Source organism: Aegilops tauschii, chromosome 6, assembly GCF_002575655.3.
Source record: "Aegilops tauschii subsp. strangulata cultivar AL8/78 chromosome 6, Aet v6.0, whole genome shotgun sequence".
Classification (NCBI taxonomy): domain Eukaryota; kingdom Viridiplantae; phylum Streptophyta; class Magnoliopsida; order Poales; family Poaceae; genus Aegilops; species Aegilops tauschii.
Window position 1 is genome coordinate 405,140,533 of NC_053040.3, and position 19,608 is coordinate 405,160,140.

Sequence of the window (19,608 nt, forward strand, 5' to 3'; positions counted from 1 at the left end):
GCCACCTTCATCGTGGTGCGCTCATCACCCTCTATCGCAACTTTGCTAGCCCCTTGAACTATCTTCTTGACTTTGTGAACCGGGATGTTGTTCGACCTCGGCATACCAGTGCCAAGTATGCCGTGGACTTTGCCAAGCAAGTCCTCACGATCTACAACGCACCGGCCACCGGCGGTGTCTACAACGCAAGACCAATACATCTAGCAACCTCTCTACTGTTAATCTCTATGAATACACCATCACCCATGTCCATCATCATGTTATCTGGGTTGATTCTAGATATCAAAGACATGGAAAAGATCCTGTCTGTGTTCCCTAGCACTCTGATTTTGCACAACTCATCCATGCCTACATCTTTTAAAACACTTCTGACCTCGGGGTTCCATTCACCAGCAAGAGATTGCAATGCAACGGAGGTGAAGCAGGTCTATACTGTAGGAGGACGCTTGGTCGTCGCGGGCGAAGAACCAGCGTTAGTCATGCCCGCTGCTGCCGGAGATGCCGCCTTTGGTGGGCGACCCCGCGCCATCACCCCCGCGAACTAGGCGACTAGATCTGATTCATCAAGAACTAGCAGAAGAAAATGCAGTCAGCAATGCAAACCGAAGAAAAAACGATCAAGTAGCAGGCCTCCGCGGGCAAAGAGATTACCTTGTTCTTCCTTCAGTCAATGCAGCGGTCGTCAATGGTGGTGTGTGCGGCTGTGGGCGGCGTCGCTTCCGAGGGAGGGAGGTGGCGGGTGTGGGGTGGGATGGATAATGAGTTAGTCCAGCACCGGGGCATTTATACACATGCGCCATCCCTTCGGCAAGCGTCCTAGTGGAACAGCGGTAGGTGAACCCGATTAACCGTGTCATGACACTTTTATTAATCATGTGTTTAGACATCTATTAACAGCAGCATGCCTTTTTGCATGCGAGCCTTTGCATGCAGTACTTGCGCACCCTATGAGTAGTGGGGCCATCACACACACAGACACGCACACAAGTGACAAGTGGGACCATCACATGCAACTCATGCATGGGCTCACACAACAAAACAGGCTAGGATGCAATTGGTTGCCACACTAGCAAATGATTGTCTTACTAATACAAAATGCTTAACATAATTCATCACACGTGTTTTGGAGTGTACTCTCACAAAACGTGGTGATTTCAACTACATGCCACATCGCAACTAATTGGACCAGCTAAACTAAACCTTCACCCGTTTGTTGGGTGGGCTGTCAACGTCATCATCCTCATCACCTTGGTAAACAGGCCCTGTTCCGGATTCATTATCGCCATCCGCGAGCTCCAAAGTATTGCCAGATGGATCTTCTCTTCGGAATGGATCAAACTCTCCCGTCTCCTCATCCGTGCATGTAATATGTGGAAGTACACAGATCTGAAAAGAAAGCAAATTAACACACCAAAGCATCGATTGTCTTCAAAGTGTAATCATGGACAGAAAATTTAAAGTTGTCCGTTACATTTTCTGCAACGTGAACCATCTCAATCACGGCACGCTCAACTGGTCCTTGCCCGAGCACACTGTCCTGAGGTCACAAAATGCATTATTTATGCGAACAGCAGGAAATTAATGTATGGTTTCATTTTTTAATACTAGCGCAAACGTCGTCCGCTGTGGTGCAAAGAGAAGCCGATGCATGTGACACGCTGCCCTCCGCGACGACATGCAATGCGCCACCTTGCTGCAAGTTGCAAACCACAAAAATTAACTCACAACACTATCGCATATTTGCTAACAGTAGAGATTATAGGAACTAACAACTAGCGAACTGGGCGCCAGGGTTGATCCATCGGAGGTAGTCACCGCGGAATGCACGTCCGAACTATTGGTGGGGGCCATCAAATCCTTACAAGACTGAATTTGGAGGAAGCCCGCCACCTCTATTTATAGAGCATCCAAATTTTCATTTTCCCTCCATGTCCATACGTTCGAATTTCGAAATCCAAGCGCTCCAAAACTGAGGTATGGTGAAAATTTGAAACTTGGCCAGCTAGTCTCCATAGGCTGATAAAGAACTGAAAATCGGCGTCATCTCCATAGGCATGCCCTAGCAGTACAGACGCATTTACTCGCCCATGTGTTCTTCATCTTTGTCTGTTAAAAACATCTTGTCATCACGAGTACAAGCACATCCGACGCCCAGCACGCCATCATCAAGCATGTAAAGTTTTCGAGCAGCGAACCTGCACTCTGACAGGTCCATGTCCTAGCACAGATGGACGCCCACCCTCATAAAGTGCTTTTCTGGAGCAGGAGACAGCCGCGCCGCACGCTGCACGTCTTTGTGCAGGTATCCTTTAGGTGTCTTCCGTGTGGATTAGGAAGATTTAAACCTACCACACGGTAGACCATGCGATCATGTTAACGATAATCACCAGATTGTTATATTCTGGAAGCCAACAAATGCCCCCCGTGTTCTCACCGTGCACACGCAAGTTAATGAAATTAATTAAAAGAGCAAACCCTAACAACTGCAGGCGCATTTTACGTTGGAAGCATATCTACTTTACCAGATACGCAATCCGTTTTTTCCAGGAGAGGACGGGGCAGAAAACCAGGACAGCACGCTCGTCAACTAGACTAGGGTGGGTAGATCACCGCTAGAAAACATGGTTTTGGTTCGGCCAGAAAAGAACATTAATCCCGGTTGCATTACGAACCGGGACTAATGTGAGCATTAGTCCTGGTTCGAGCGGCTACGGCACCGTACATGCATTAGTCCCGGTTCAAATGGGACATTTAGTCCCGGTTGGTGCCACGAACCGGACTAAAGGGTGTGATGCCCATTAGTACCGGTTCGTGGCACCAACCGGTACTAAAGGTTAGACCTTTAGTCCCGGTTCGAGCGACCAACCGGTACTAATGGGGTTTGAAGCATTAGTACCAGTTCGTGGCACGAACCGGTACTAAAGGTCCCATTTTCAAACTCTACCCCCCCCCCCGGTGGATCGTCTTTTCAGTTTTGTAAAAAGCAAAAGAAAATGATAAAAACTTCAAAAATTAAAATCCTTCCAGATGTAGTTATGTTACTACATGTACTAGTTAGGAAAATTTACATGTTTTGCAAAAAGTGTAGGGAAAATGTAAAACGGCTATAACTTTTGCATACGATGTCAAAAAAAACGTATAATATATCAAAATGTTCAGCACGAAAATCCGCATCCGATTTTGACTGCCTACGGCTTGTTTGCAAATTTTTTGAATCCTCAAATTCTAAAAGAAAAAAAAGTTATGCTCAAATTTCAGTTTTTTTTGAATTTTTGTTAAATCTGGTCAAACTACTTATTCAAGAAGTATTAGTGTTACTAAATAATTATTTCAGTTTTTTTGAATTTTGGTCAAATTGTGGTCAAACAATGGTCAAACTAATTATTCAAGAAATATTAGTGTTACGAAATAATTATTTCAGTTTTTTTGAATTTTGGTCAAATCTGGTCAAACTATGGTCAAACTACTTATTCAAGAAATATTAGTGTTACTAAATAATTATTGTTTTTTAGAACAATAGTTTCAAACTCAAACAGTGAAATGTGTGACTTCATGCTCAAGCCAAATTTCCGAGGGTTAATAGGATTGACATCTTACTATTGTCTGGAAAACAACAAGTGCAGACTTGGAAACGAGGGAGAATAGAACCCGGAAGTTAAGCGTGCTCAGGCTGGAGTAGTGAGAGGATGGGTGACCGTCCGGGAAGTTAGATGATTTGGAATGATGAGGGGTGATTAGAGATTAGAGGTTAACTTGAGCAGTGATGAGGGGTGATTAGAGATTAGAGGTTAGAATAATTCAGAAATTTGAAATCAAAAAAAAATTCAAATTTTTTTTTCAAAAAAAAAATCATAAAATTTCCTTTAGTACCGGTTCGTGTTACCAATCGGGACTAAAGATGGACCTCCAGGCAGCGGCCATGTGGAGGGCCTTTAGACCCAGTTCGTGTAAGAACCGAGATTAAAGGAGAGGCTTTAGTAACGACCCTTTAGTCCCGGTTCCAAAACCGGGACTAAAGGCCCTTTTTCTACTAGTGGATGCAGGCACATGTGTTCCTCCTTGTTAGTCTGTCCCAGACCTCGCGCCCCATGCCTCTTGAGAAATCAAGAGACGTGTCTAGTCAAATCAACTTGCTGTGCATGCATCAGCAAATTATCACATCAGCTCTCCCACGCCTCTGACGAAACAAGCACGCACGCGCGGCGGCTCCATTGACCTTTCTCCTGTGGAGCGTGGCAATGAAAGAAAAAACATTTCCAGAGCAATGGTAGTTTTTCATATACAGGGCCCATTGGAATCAGATAACGCGGCCCATGATGCTTGTGAGTGCACTTGTATTGCTTTTCTATTAAAACAATATTTTTCCCGCACGAAAACACGATTCAAACACGCCCATCAACATGAAATAAAATTAGCCAGAACAGTTCAAAGATCTAACAATCAGCTCAACACAATTAAGCCAGGATATCACGAATATATTTCTATCCCAGCTGAAATCAGAGACAAACAAATGCACTCATGCCATCTTCAAAACTACAGGAAATTCGGAACAAATGGTTCTGCCCGCTTCCCGCATGAAGTTCGACGATGTCCGACCACTCCACATTTGCCACACTTGGGCATCTTCCTCGGAGCTTTTGGAATATCTCCCGTATCTGGACAGGTTGTGCTCTTGTGCCCCTTAAGCCGGCATATCGTGCAGAACCTTGACCTCTTCAGTTTCTCTTCATACGGAGCCTTATCTCTGCTTGTGGTTGGCCTGCCAGCCAGGCGCATTTCTTTCGCAGGTGCAATACCAGAACAGTTTGACACTGCATCACCCTCATCTATATCGATGTTGGCCTCGACATTTATCTTACCATGGTTACCTTCTTTGGCTTTCTGATCCGCAGCCTCTCGCTCCTCGAGCCCCATACCATCTTTGTCATGGCTTAGTGGGAGAAGAGTTGTGTGAACCTCCTTCACCATTGCCATGAAAACATCATAGCACTTCACGTTACTATCGCCGAGTCGAACACACTCCAGCGCCTTCATGTACATGGTGTTGTGCCTGTAAGTGTCAAAGCCATGTGGCCCTCTGTCCTTCTGGTACCGAACGAGATGATCAGGCAAGATATCACGGGCATCCCTAGTCCATCGCTTCAATATGTGCTTTTCTGGTATCTTGCTCAACTTGAGCTCGATCATAACCTGCTGACACAAACACGATTTTAGACATCGGAACAACAATTGCACGGTTTACATGGCAAGATATTACATTTACCTTCAATGCATGGCAGCAGACCATTCCAGAATGCTCGAAAATACCACACTCGCAGTTGAAAAAGGTCTGATCATCATCAACATCAACCTTGAACTGGACCTTGCTCCATTTCTCACGAGAGAGCGCATCCACATGAGTAAGAATGTATACCTTTTTTGGTACAGCAACATCTAGTTCATAAGCCCCTGCCTTGTAAAGAGCACTGCCAAATTGCTCAAACATTGCCCTGGTGTAAATCTTGCTAGCGTGCCTCTCAATTGGGAGATTTACTTTCAAAAGAACACCACTCTAAAAACATTAAAACATACACAAACAAGTGAGCATTGGGCAAAATGATCTGCAATTTGTTTTACTGGATGGAAAAAACACTATCTTCTTGAAGGCTGGAACATACCAGAGCAGTCCGTTTCTCCTGGAAACTCTCCTCAGAGCCCCTATCGAACTGAAGCTTCTCGTATTGTTTAATGAACAAATGCATTGGGCACCTGGGTGGGACATAACTCTTAAGCATGTGATTGGCACTTTCATTACGTTGAGTGCTGGTCATTTTCGCGCAAAAAACACCTCTGAAATACGGCTTTGCCCATTTATGCCGCACCTCATATATTTGAGTCAGATATGGATGCTTTCTAAGTGAATATTTGTCAAGCATTGCAGACCAGCCATCTTCGAACTCTTGTTCTGTGACCATGTGATGCACCAGCTTGTGGAATTCACTCTTGAAATCAGACTTCTTGCTCCACAAAGCCCCCATAGATTCCTTTGCTTTCTTCAGCACATGCCATTTACACCACCTGTGAGTTGTGTTAGGCATTTCTGCTTCTATAGCCAATTCCATTGATCGCGCCTGATCTGCAAATGAATGCATAATGTCATCATGTCAGAGTCTTACAGCATGATCATCATTCTAACATTAAAAAAATCAGAATTGTTATCCAATATAGGTGTACCGGTTAAAATTGTTTGCGGGTGTTTGCCGCCAACCATCCTGATGAATTCACGGAAAACCCACTTGAATGTATCCTCCTTTTCATCCCGCAACATGACACCTCCAAAAATAATGCTCTGGAAGTGATTTTTGACTCCAACAAACAGTCCAAATGGCATGTCATATAGATTTGTCATGTATGTTGTATCGAATGTCACAACATCTCCGAAACACCTGTACTGTTCTACACTGCGCCCGTTAACCCACATAAGTGTTTTTATTCTGCTCTCATCATCAACTTGGACAGTATAATTGAATTCTGGATCGTTTGCCTTCATCTCTGCAAGTATGTCCATTGTCTTCCGGGCATCTGAATCAGACTGTTCTTTGTTCAGCTTGCAGCACAGCGTCTTCAATGACCTTTTTGTAAATGGCACATTGTCAACTGATCCAAAAAAAACTACCAGCTATGCTAAAAACCTTTCCAAGGCTAACATTGTTTTCTCTCAGCTGCCTAACAAGATCTTTAGTGTAGTGATCAATGAGCCTGTGTGAAGGCCAGTGCATTTTCTCACCACAAGTACTTGAGAGAGAGTGGTTGTGAAGAGGCCTGTGCTCTGAAATATACCATCCATTGTCATCCGACCTCAGTAGCCTAATCCTGGCAGCACAGCCGCACCTAGTTGATCTTGTATTCTCCCTCTCCGGTTTACCCTGCCAATGGACATGGAATCAATTGTCAGTACCAATCATGTTTCGATCGCATAGTACTCATGTTTTTTGCTCACTGACAAAAATATTAAGAAACGCACCGCGCATCCACATACAATCTCCTGCATGCACTTCACCCTCTCCACATTTAGCCAGCTTTTCGAATACCTTATGCCAAATCCAACCTCCCACGAATACAAATTGTAGAATTGATACGCCTCATCCAGTGAATCAAATGAAGTGCCGACTGCTGGGTTGACTACATTGCCATCTCGTTTACTTATGAACGCCCTCATCGATAGTTCAAGAGCACTTTTCCGGTTAGGATTTAGCTCTCGCTCCGCAGGGGCTTTCCTGATCCTTACTCTGTCATGGTACAATTATAAGTTTAGTTATTCGCACGTAGTTGGAAAATCAAATCAGCTTCAACTACCGTATGTGACATTTCCATAACAGAGTGAAAATTTGTCCCCTGGTGCTCCAAAGACAACAAAATTGCTAATTAATTTCAATGACCACTATCCGATATTGCCACAACGAAAAGAGCCACCGTAAAACGGATTAGTCCATTATCCAACCCACTCCCTTTTATTATGTCCGTTTCAATTACATAAGTTGAACACACCAAAACAAATGTCCTTTGCCTGACTACAACCATGATGCTAATATAAACATTTTCATCAGTATACAAAAACTTTGTACACTTCGAGACCGAACACCCTGGCTAAAATTTAGGAACTAGACAAATCGACAGTAAATTCCTACATATCATACAGGTGGCGAGCCTGACATCCAAGCATATAGCCAAGAAGATAATCAAAAGAAATTGATTACTAATACCTGCGTGTCCATCCGCTGGTAGCCTCTGAGCGCACTTGCAAAAGCGGGCCCTCGCCGACAGATCCAGCATTTCCGCCGCCGCTGCAGAGGTCTCTGGCATGGCGGATGTCGCCCTCGGCGACGCTGATAGATGCCTGGGACTCTATAGGGCGCGCAACAGCAACACCCTCCATCTGCCCATGGCTAATCCTGCGTGCAAAAAATGGGACCAAGTAATCTTAGCAATCCGCAGCGACTACATCCAATAAACAAGCGGATCTAATGAAACCTTCGCCTAGAGGGAGATTAAGTTGCAGTTTAATTACCTCTTTTCTGAATCGCCCTCCGGCGGCACGAACAGGTCCATGGAGCCCTATCCAAGCTCTCGATCTGGAGGAAGAACAGGAGGTGTAGAGAAGAGCAGCAGGCGTCGCTTGGATCTTGGTCGCTCGGTCTTGACCCCGAGGAAGAAGACGAGCTGGACAGAGGAGCAGCAGTCGTCGCTTCGACCTGGGTCGTCACCGACGGACCAACCCTGCTTTTGATTATGAATAGCTGAACAGTTTGGTGTGGACAAGCTGTCCCACCACTTGGGTCACGTGATCTTGCAAATGCACCAAACGAGCTGCACCAGTACCACATCGCGCTGTTCGCTGGTCCAGCCTCAAAAGCACGAAACATTTGTTCCAAAGCGATACGCCTAAGGCCCCTACCACCTATCACTAGCGATAGAGCATGGGGGGACAGCGACTTGACGTTTGCTCATCTCCAGGAATCCACCTGCGGCCAAGATTAAGTCCACACAAGCCCGCGTCCACCGAAAAGTTGCTTCCATGTTATAATGGACTATGCTATGGATGTGGGCATGGCCATGGACATATGGCTTAAAATTCATGCATGTTCATACCAGATAGGCCATTTTGTGAAGCTTTTTTTTTCCAAACTTGTGGTATTGCAAATTTATTATTTTTTCTACTAACTAGTTCACATAATATGGCTGAATGCAAAAGGATTTTAATTTTGAGGCTTTTTTTATGTTCTTTGATTTTTTTTTCAAAATGGGGTCAAACTTGCACGGTTTACCATTCATACCGACTGGTTGGGAATTTGAACTTTGGTTGCGCCTAGTGCATACACCACCAATATTAAAGCTTTAAATGATTTTTTTTATCAATTTTCAGGACCAAGATACGTCACACTTGCAGTTCAAGGGACAAACAGTTGGGCTTCTTCTTTCTATTTGCTTATTGAGACCATTGGACTTCGGTCTGTATTTAAGTCTGCACATAAAATGTTGATAAAAATTAGTTGAAAAGGAAAATAATTGCTGATATGGCAGTTTGGTGAGGTGGATAGGCTGCATGTCAAGAGAAATAGAATAGTGGGGATGAACTATTTAGGTATTGTAGATAAGGACAATTACATATTGTTTGTAAATTACTAAAAAAAAGTCTGAATTTCACATAATGAGTTTTTTTAACCGAATTTCACAGAATGAGTCAAGTTAACTGCCCATTTGCACCCTAAAAAAACTGCCCATTTGCAAGTTTTATGGACAAAATAACCTCTCAAGTTGCTACGTGGAACATATTTCGTAAAAATTGTGCTCAGCTACATGATACATTCTTCCGGAAAGGAGGAAGGCCGATGGGCTATCTGGGAAGGGAAGAGGCATCCGGGCCAGGAGGCCTAGCTGCTACGCGGAACAAATTATGGACCATCTAGTTCTGGTGGTGTGAAATCTGTGAGCCGCAGTCCCTCGGGCAGAGTCCGGCACCTAGAGAGAGCTGGAAGAATATTATGATCTTCATTTCATAATGTAGTGCGTTTGCATTTTTTAAGATTTAAATTTAATCATAAATTTAACTAACATGTGCGATTGCGGCGGAAGCAAAAAATTATACCATTAAATTTACATTCAAACTTAAAACTCGAAAAGTGCAGGTGCACTAAACTATGGAATGGAGGGAACAGGAGAAAGAGCGAGGCGGGAGTGATGTGAGGAGAGATGGTCGATAATGCAAGCGAGGCGAGAGAGAAGAACGGAGAGACGTCGCCGGAGACGCTAGATTAGATATGTTTCCCATTTACAGTACTCCAGCTAGTCGATCCGATACGCTCTGATACATTCTTCAGGAAAGACGGATGGCTATCTCGGTGGAGGAGAGCACGTCGTTCGTCAGGGGGAAAAAAGTACTCAAAGTGTTGACTTTCCATCAAGTAGTCAGCTACGTGCTCGATCAAGTGGCACATGTTCGTCCAGTGAGACAGCATTGCAAATTATTCCAGATCTCCCGGTGAGACCTACAAGAATGAAGCCATCAACTGAGTCCGCCTCCCCTGTGAGCCTGGGACGCAATGAAGCCCAACAACCAGGCCGTCCGGAGGGCAGCCTCCACCAGCGGGCTGCTCCTCATCCTCCTGCTCGTCGCCTTCACGGCGTCCAACTACTCGTCGCTCTACACCGAGCAGTTGCTCGTCGCCGTGCCCGCCACCCCGTCCTCCTCCTCCACTGCCGCGGCGGGATCGGGATCCCGCGCGAGCGACAGCAATGCCGGAGCGGCGTGCGACGTGGCCAAGGGCGAGTGGGTGCCCGACCCGGCCGCGCCCTACTACACCAACGCGACGTGCCCGCTGATCGACGCCCGGCAGGACTGCATGAAGTACGGCAAGCCCGGGATCGACTCCATCCTCCGGTGGCGGTGGCAGCCCCACGGCTGCGACCTCCCCCGCTTCGACGCCGCCGCCTTCCTCCGCCTCGTCCGCGGCAAGTCCATGGCCTTCGTCGGGGACTCCGTCGCGCGCAACCACATGCAGTCGCTCATGTGCCTGCTCGCCGAGGTACATGCCCGCTTCCACTCGATCGACCACCATTGCGTTGCCATCATGAGCTCGCGTGTTGATTTCTTGGTTGCCGGCCGGCGCGCGCATGGGCATGCAGGTGGAGCAGCCGAGGGAGATCGAGCCCAAGGACTGCGTGCACTGCACGCGCAAGTACCACTACCGGGAGCACGGCTTCACGGTGTGCGTGTTCTGGACGCCGTTCCTGGTGCGGTGGAACCTGACGCGCGCCGGCGGGCAGCAGTTCATGGACCCGCACAACGTGTACCTGGACGAGCCGGACCCGGAGTGGAGCCGCGACGTCGCCGGCTACGACTACGTCGTCCTCAACGGCGCCAAGTGGTTCACCCGCCCCACCGTGCTCTACGAGGGCGGCCGCCTCCTCGGCTGCGCCAACGTCGACGGCTGCCAGGCCAAGCACAACGCCACCGCCGTGGCGCCGCACTACGCGATGCGCGCGTCGTTCCGGACCGCGCTCAGGGCGCTCGCCGGGTTCCGCGGCCGGGTGGTCGTCCGGACGGTGGCGCCCCCGCACTACGAGAACGGCAAGTGGTACGACGGCGGCAACTGCCTGAGGACGGGGCCCCTGCTGAGCAACGAGAGCAGCCTTCCGGAGACCGAGGCCGCGTTCCACGCCGCGCAGGTGGAGGAGTTCCGGGCCGCGACGGCGGAGGCGGCGGCGGGGAGGTTCGTGCTGATGGACGTGAGCGAGATGATGCAGATGAGGGGCGACGGGCACCCCGGGCAGTACGGGCACTGGCCGCACGAGAAGGTCGGCTTCGGCATCGACTGCGTGCACTGGTGCTTGCCCGGCCCCGTCGACGCTTGGAGCGAGCTGCTGCTGCATTTGCTGACATGATTTGCACTTGCGCCCAGCTACTTGGTTGTTCTTTCTCCCTAACTGTAATTGCACAAACGGAATGGTTTTGGATGCAGGGTGTTATACGATACAGGTCTCTTTGCTTGGAGTTTAGGTTGGAAAATTTTCCATAAGACCGGGTCTCTTTTCGTCACATTGTTAGACCCAACTAATCAAAATGACACGTGGACAATACGAATCTTTAAGCAAATTCAGCTTCTTCTTCCCGGCAACGTAAAATTTTAGGACCCTGATAAGTGGCATACATGTGGCACGAACACATGGCAACTCCAAACGTTTTTATGGCAAGTTTAGTGACGCGAGGATGACAATTTTAGTTGTCAAACATCGCAACTTTCTTTTCGGATAACAAGTTTCAGTTTTTCTTTTCTTTTCGGATGGCAACTTTAGTTGAAAAAAAGTTAGGACCAGATTGCTTCATGGCATGTTGCCGAGGTGCTCTCTGCTTTCTGATCCCGAGTGAGGTTGCGTCATTTATAAGATTTAAATATAGTACTCCCTCGGATCTATATTGTATCGCTAATATAGTCATTGAAAATTCATGGAGGCGAAGATGGATGTAGAGGCCGGGTTTTTTTTTTCTTTCTTTTTTAAGCTGTTTGACAATTATTTTAAGACAACGTTTTTGGACTTTATTTTGTTCTCATCTAATGGGTACCTGAACAGTTACACATTTTATAAACCAAAAGCGGCATCTTTGCTTTTGCAAGTCCAAACTTAATACTCCCTCCGTCCGGAAATACTTGTCGGAGAAATGAATGTATCTAGATGTATTTTAGTTCTAGATACATCTATTTTTATCCATTGTTCCGACAAGTATTTTTGGACGGAGGGAGTATACAAACTCAACCGACTTAGAAATGGAATGTCCGGAAAGTTTAATCAAGCTCTCCAGTCCACTGCTTGTTCCGTTCGTTGGGGTCTTGAGACGATTGTTTTTCAATTTCAGAAGAAGAAACGGAGCGGGAGACGCCAACTTGATCAAGAGCTCCACGCTACCATGCAGCACGTCGAAGTCAACCTCAAGATGCATGATTGAGTTATCAGTTCTGGAACGTCGAAGTCAACCTCAAGCTGCATGATTGAGTAATCAGTTCTGGAATGTTGGGTCAGATGCAAGATGGAGATCCAGCCAGTTAGGTGGCCTCGTGCCACACCACTAATTACGGCGTAATTAGTACACGGATCCCGCTAGATAAAACTGCATCTAGTCCTAAATTAAGCTCTTCAGTTAACTGTACACCCTGTGTTCGTAGAAAGTCAGGCGAGTTGACATGCCCCTGAACAGCTACGGTTAAGGCTACCTGCTAGTTTGGCGTCTCTTACCCAATTGTCAACCCTCAGTTATATACTACTTCCTCTGTAAACTAATAGTTCTAGATACATCCATTTTCGAGACAAGTAATTCCGGACGGAGAGAGTATAAGAGTATTTGGATCACTATTATAGTACTACGGAGTAGTTGTATATTCCATCACAACATGAAACATCCGAAAGAACTTTGCAACAGCCGAAAAGATATATTTCATGGACGCCAATGATTAGAAAGGCCCGTACAATACTCCATCCGTTTTCAGTGCATGTGTATCAGGTTTTACAAGAAGTTTAACATATTTATGTTTAAAGAAGTTTATAGAAAACATTTCAACATTAGCAATACGAAAATAGTATCGTTAGATTCATCATGAAGTGTACTTTATATTTCATGTATCGGAAAAGTTAACTGGCGAACAATCGCCAATTAGCAACAGATTTGCACGATTTGACCGCCTCTGATCTGAATCAGACAATCGCCCCGCTACCCGCATAGCTGGATCCATCTTTTATGCTTGCCGCGCAATCTCGGTTTTCAGTGATAAACCGGTTGAACCGCCATGGCCCCTATAGGGTAGGGCTCAAAGTACCCGATGCACTAACCAACTCAGTCAACTAAGTTTGTTGTCTAATATATGAAAATTAGCTATTTGAACCTTCTTTAGGGTAAATCGAATGTTTTTTCGAAAAGGGGGTAACTCGAATGTGGTTCATCAAAACGCCAGTAAATGTCTGGACTACCATATCCAAGCACATTTTGCCATCCAACAAGATGATCAACTCATGGCTATTGGAACGAATCAAAACAGATGGCTCTATTTCTCAACCTTACTAGCTCCTACAGAACCAAGGTCGTCCGCGGACCAGTCCACACCATAAAAATCCCCTAGACCGGCAACTAATCTGGGAGGCTTTGGGGAGTCCGGACAGTCCACTTGGCCCACTGTCAATTGGGCTACATGTCCTCATAACCCATGTGTGTTTTCCTCTAGTTCTACCTGGCCCACGTCTGGCCGACTACAGTTGGATGACCGGCTCCCCTAACGCTGTCCGCGGACATGTTCAAACGTGTCCATGGACATTTGGTGTGTCTGTTTTGATGCATGGCGTGGAGTTTCCCTTGCTTCCATATAAGCAAAAAAAAGCTATTTTTTGTGGTTTATTTCATGAATTCTCTAATGCATCATTGGTTGGTGTTTTCATGAACACTTCGACGGGTGTTGCTATTCATGTGGCGGAGGAAGTATAGTGTCTCCGCGAGCGCTCTGACGGAAACACCAACGAATGTATATAAAAGCTATTTCCCATGTCAGCTAAAAATAATAATTTGTGGTGTTTTTTCTTGGGTTTCTCTAGTGTATTTGATATGCTATCACATTTGAAAACTTAGTTGGATTGTAATATTTAAGTTAGAGTATTGTTGCATTTGAATATTTTGACTCATCGAAGATATGATATGCCATTAATTTGAGCTCATGAACTTAAAAAAAGCAGAGCCAGATATCCAAGGGACATGGTTGGATGACCGGCTCCGACGGGTCGGTCCGTGGATAAATATTGTGTCCATTTTAGGGATGTAGCATTGGAGATGCCCTAACTCATTAAAAGGGAGCCTTTTGATGAGGTAAATAATTTTGAGGGAAGATAGATGCCCTAAGGTGAGCTCCATATGGTACGAGGAAGCAGTTTCCAATCACAGAAACACAAAGGCGGCAGCATGTGTCCAAGTCCAATCAGGGTCCATTTCCTCTCGTGGGAAATATTCTAAAAAAGATGGGGAATCCATGATCATGGGCTACACGTTACCCCGCACGTCGCTGGGTGCTCGAGTCCACAGTTTTGTCTCCCTTGCTAGTGCCGGTGCGTGAGTTGCATATGGACCTCCACTCCATAGTCACCAAGCAATCAAGCACTGGCAAGCGGCAAGTAGCCAACGTGAGGCAGACACACTCAATTAAGCAAGTCAACGTCCTGACAGCGTGACAGTGGCCATGTTTAGTGGAGGATCTACTTTGCCAGATAAACTTCTGCCGACGATCCACGATGCACCGCTTAACTCTGTCGACACGAGCACAGGTTAGCTTTTCCAAGTTACATCACAGTTTCACACGTCTCAAGAATCGAAGAATCACGGCCGTATCATCGTATTCTGCAGGTTTCTAGAGACGATTCAACCCAGGAGCATCTGGGCCAGCAGCTCGCTCCAGAGGTCGATCGGCCCCGGCAGGCACCAGTGCAGGCAGTCCACCACGAAGCTGCCCTCCACGCTCCCGCCCGGCCGGTGCCCGTACCGGCTCGGGTGACCGTCCGGCCGCAGGTCCATCGCCTCCGTGATGTCCATCAGCACCAGCTCCGCCTCCGCGCCGTTCCTCCTCGTCGTCGCCGCCGCCTTCGTCTCCCGCAGCGCCTCGACCTAGTCGGGTCACAGCATTTCATTTAGCAGCCGTGCGTCACGTTCCGTATGGCACGAGATCATGGGGGTTTACGAGGTTTGCGCCATTTGACGTACCTGCGCGCTGCGATACTCGGCCTCGAAGGCGCCCAGGGCGCGGTCGCCGCGGCGGTACGGGTGCGTGCGGACGCAGTCGCCGCCGGTGTTCCACTCGCCGCCCTCGAAGTGCGCGGGCGTCACCGTCCGGAGCACCGCCTTGCCGCGGAACCCCTCGCTGGCGGCGACGGCGCCGAGAGCCGTCCGGAACGCCGCGCGCAGGGCGCGGGGCACGGTCATCTCGGCCGTCACGTTCCCGTTGACGCAGCTCGCGCCGCCGTTGCACGCGACGGCGCGCCCGCCCTTGTAGTACACCGAGGGGCGCAGGAACCAGTTGGTGCCGGACAGGACGACGTGGTCGAAGCCGGCGAGGTGCGCCGCCCACCGGGCGTCCGGCGTGTCGAGGTGCACGTCCCACATGCCGAGCGTGGCGTTCGACAAGTTGGCCTTGACCAGGAAGGGCGACCAGAAGAGGGAGGCGGTGAAGTCGTGGCTGCCGTAGTAGTAGTCCCGCCGGACGGCCCTCCCCGTCGGGTCGATCTCCGACTCACCCCCGACCTCCACCGGCTGCGCCACCTGCACGTCTCCACTGGTTAACTTCCATCAGAAACAAAGCAAGAAGATGTCATTGACCGAGCGCATGCACCACAGACGTACCCTGGACAGGAGGCAGAGCAGGGACTTGAAGTGGTTCCTGGCGAGGGAGTCCCCGACGAAGGCCATGGACTTGCCCCTCATGGCCTCCAGGAACCGCGCGGCGTCGAAGCGGGGGAGCTCGCAGCCGTCCGGCCGCCACCTCCAGCGCAGGAATTCGAGGCTCGGCTTGCCGAACTTCATGCAGTTCTGGTGGTCGTCGATGAAGGGGCACGTCAGGTTCGTGTAGTATGGCGCCTCCGCGGCGTCCTGCACCCACTCGCCCCGCGTGAGGTCGCATGCCGGAGACGCCGACGACGAGGAAGCGGCGCCATGTATGCGCAGGTAACGGCGGTCGGCGAAGGTCAAGTCGTAGAGCGTGACGAGCACCAGGACGAGCAGGAAGGCCACCGGCGCGGCAAAGGCGGCGGAGCGTTTCGGAGAAGACGAGACGCTCTTGCTCTGGTGGGACTTCATGGCGGGGAGAGGAGATGGGCCGATCGGTGGGAGGGTGCCGTTGCTTGGAGAACACAGGGCATGCGAGGTGCAGAGTATACCGGGCTAGTGCTGGTGGTGGCGGTGGAGGTCAACGTGGCAGGTACGTATGGTGTGCGTTGCACGACTGATAAAGGCCGCTACCAGAATGCTCACGAAATCCCTGCCGCTGTCCGTGACCGCGGTTGCACGCTTAGCGCCAGCGCCAGACACTTTTTTGTTGGTGGCAGAAGTTTGAGACTTCCTCGTGTCATCTTCTTCTAGTCTCGAACCCGGATTGGCGCGAACCAACATGTGGTTGGATGGTTAGAGGAACAGTGGTATTTCCAACCCATCAGAATTCAAGTCCCGGTGCTCGTATTATTCCTGAATTTATTTCAGGATTTCCGGCGATGTGCTTTCAGTGCGAGGAGACATTCCCAATAGTTTTGCTATTTATCAGGTCCTTGGAAATTTTACAAGCGTCGGTCGATTCTGCCGAGGCCGAAGAAGGGGGCGACGTGACAAGCGGCAATGATGAGCGTCGACCTCGGCGAGGCCGCGGCAGGGCCTCGTCGGAGACGGGGGTGGCGCAGTGAGCACAACGGACCGCGACATCCCAGACGAAGGCGGTGAAGAGATTGATCAATGCCATGAGGGTTGACTAGTACAGGTGCGGTGGGGGGCTACCGTCACTGGAGAAGAACAAGAGGTGGGGTAGAGGAATAGTTGGGGCGGCGGCAATGCGGTGGCAGGCGAAGGCCAACAGAGAATGGGGCGTGAGGCGATCGTGGGAGCGAGAGGCAAGTGGGCATGAGCAAGCGGTTAAGCCGGCCTATGTTGATGGCGTGGGCAGGCCGTGGGTCCCGTCGCTAGAATGAAGAAGGTGGGAGAGAAGAACAATGCCGCGAGGGGTGGCCCTTGGATTGCGATGCAACGACCAACCTAATACGATGGGTTGATGTTGTGGATGGAGATGGCAATGATGTGGCTGAAGATGATCTCCACAATGCCTTGAGTGTTGGTGATGACGATGTCTTCAAGCTCTCTCAGCCGAAGAGGCGGATTCTTGGCTGAATCAACCCACTAGGAGAGAAGATGTTTTCTGTTTTGATGCGGTGACTGAAAAATATGATTAATCTAGGATAGGGCTTTTAGGCCAGTATAACACTAGGGGCATGGAGCGGGGGTCAGGGTCTTTGTGGGCTCTACGCACATGCCCCAAGTCTTGGGTGTGTGGCGTGGGAGCATGGGACCCACATGCCTCCCCTTGGTCTTGGCTTCTAGCCCATGGCTCATTGTCCTATGGAAATATCTGAAGTGATTATTCTTGATTTTTTATTGCTCCGTTTTTTCTTCTTCACGTGACCTTTTACATCTTTCTCGTAGTTTTTCAGCACATCCCGCTCCTTCATGTATTATTGGAAACAAAGGGGGGAATAAAAATAGTGTCATAATGTATAAAATATGGTTATATGTGGGCAAATTATATTAAGAAATAGTGATGCACAATGCACGTATAACATAACAAAGTCATTCCGACTATGTCGAATTAAAGCGCTCTCTTTTGGTAGAGGCCATACTTTTCATATTTATTCTCGCAGACCTCTTGCCTTGGTGCAACAAATAATAGCATATTATTCATCTTCTAAATCACATCCACACATATTGCAGGGGTTGCCTCTCCTTAGGAGTTCATTTCCTTTCATTGCTTTTCACGGTGACCAAATAGCAGCCCTCCAAGCAAAATTCCTCACTTTGTGTGAGACAACTTCCGAGATGAAGTTCCATATGTGTCTCCTCCCATTCTTGGTCCAATCGGGCGTTCCTTCTAAATGGTCGTCTGTACTAGAGAAGCACCAATTTGGAAGATAACGGATACCGGACAATAGTGCTGTTTCGGAATCCTACACTAGATATGCTTAGTGGGGGCAAGAAGTTGATGAGGAAACCGCCACGTGCCCAAACAAACATACCCTTAAGGCTTATGTCTTTTTTTAATCCATTCAAACAAATCAACCGTTAATTTACTTGAGTTATTTCGACAGACCAAGGGTGTAGGCATAAAATATATGTATCCCATTTATTTGTACTAAACTTTTATACTTTAAAATTTGTTGTCTTAACTTAATATATTAACCGGTGTTTTTTCCAGGCTAAGTTAAACACCTACATTTATGCTAAATAACACATGTTGGTGCAAATACACTTGTAATTGAAAACATGGTGTTTAGTACTCCATCCGTCCCAAATAAGTGTCGTCGATTAGTTTTGTTAGTTTTTCTTGAAATATTGTTGGGATGTCACACTAAAAAAATCCTTGGATCTAAGGAAAATGGCATTGCTCCCATTGATTAATTTTTGGCACTTAGAGAGTTTATAGTGTATTTATATGTGTCCACACTCATGCAATGCATGTAAATATCTCAAGATTTTTTTATATATCATATATGTTAGCAAATATATTAACAGAGTTTTGTAGAGTCCTACAAATTTGACTAATTCACCAGATATTATTTCACCAAGACCTATAATACGAGCAATCTTCTAGTATTGTTAGATTCCTTTGTTATTGTATGATTAATTCAATATTTTATTACATATATACTTGAAACTTTATAATTTGTAACAAACACAAAGTAAAGTATGCAACATACTCTAGAGTTTTAGCACCGTTTTGAAGGACCTAGATGCCGCATAGAGAGAGAGAATGGAAACATGTTTTAAGACATTTACTAGTTTAGATTAATCCTCGTGTCGAATTTAACGTCAGAATACTGAAAAACATGAAATCCTTGATATGCCATGCTCAAAGAGCACCAAGCCACCAATATTTTGTGTGTTAACAAGGTTTGCAATACTACGCTTTCTAGCAAGCAATTCAAATCCTACACAATATATATCTATGTGATGAAGAATATGTTGGGGAACGTAGTAATAATTCAAAATTTTCCTACGTGTCACCAAGATCAATCTAGGAGATGGTAGCAACGAGAGAGAAGGAGTGCATCTTCATACCCTTGAAGATCGCTAAGCAGAAGCGTTACAGGAACGCGGTTGATGGAGTCGTACTCGCGGCGATTCAAATCGCGGAAGATCCGATCTCGCGCCGAACGGACGGCGCCTCCACGTTCAACACACGTACAGCCCGGGGGGGACGTCTCCTCCTTCTTGATCCAGGAAGGGGAGAGGAGAAGTTGAGGGAGAACTCCAGCAGCACGACGGCATGGTGGCTATGGAGCTCGTGGTTCTCCGGC

The 19,608-nt window shown here is 47.6% G+C and overlaps 3 protein-coding genes across 3 annotated transcripts; 1 reads left to right on the forward strand and 2 right to left on the reverse strand.

Moving 5' to 3' along the window:
* Nucleotides 1-4,533: 4,533 nt before the first annotated feature.
* On the reverse strand, nucleotides 4,534-8,088 carry LOC109754450 (protein FAR1-RELATED SEQUENCE 9-like). Its single transcript, XM_073502095.1, has 8 exons — nucleotides 8,048-8,088; nucleotides 7,743-7,931; nucleotides 7,019-7,268; nucleotides 6,820-6,905; nucleotides 6,214-6,611; nucleotides 5,658-6,115; nucleotides 5,264-5,551; nucleotides 4,534-5,190 (listed from the first exon to the last, which is right to left on the reverse strand). The coding sequence occupies exons 1-8, from the start codon at nucleotides 8,086-8,088 to the stop codon at nucleotides 4,534-4,536; spliced, it is 2,367 nt and encodes a 788-aa protein (XP_073358196.1).
* Nucleotides 8,089-10,008: 1,920 nt separating this feature from the next.
* On the forward strand, nucleotides 10,009-11,497 carry LOC109754457 (protein trichome birefringence-like 20). Its single transcript, XM_020313364.4, has 2 exons — nucleotides 10,009-10,562; nucleotides 10,663-11,497. The coding sequence occupies exons 1-2, from the start codon at nucleotides 10,080-10,082 to the stop codon at nucleotides 11,419-11,421; spliced, it is 1,242 nt and encodes a 413-aa protein (XP_020168953.1). The 5' UTR covers nucleotides 10,009-10,079; the 3' UTR covers nucleotides 11,422-11,497.
* A 2,993-nt stretch (nucleotides 11,498-14,490) lies between these two features.
* LOC109754465 (protein trichome birefringence-like 19) lies at nucleotides 14,491-16,600 on the reverse strand. Its single transcript, XM_020313372.4, has 3 exons — nucleotides 15,902-16,600; nucleotides 15,266-15,820; nucleotides 14,491-15,169 (listed from the first exon to the last, which is right to left on the reverse strand). Exons 1-3 carry the CDS (start codon nucleotides 16,352-16,354, stop codon nucleotides 14,927-14,929), a joined length of 1,251 nt encoding a protein of 416 aa, XP_020168961.1. The 5' UTR covers nucleotides 16,355-16,600; the 3' UTR covers nucleotides 14,491-14,926.
* Between the last annotated feature and the right edge of the window lie 3,008 nt (nucleotides 16,601-19,608).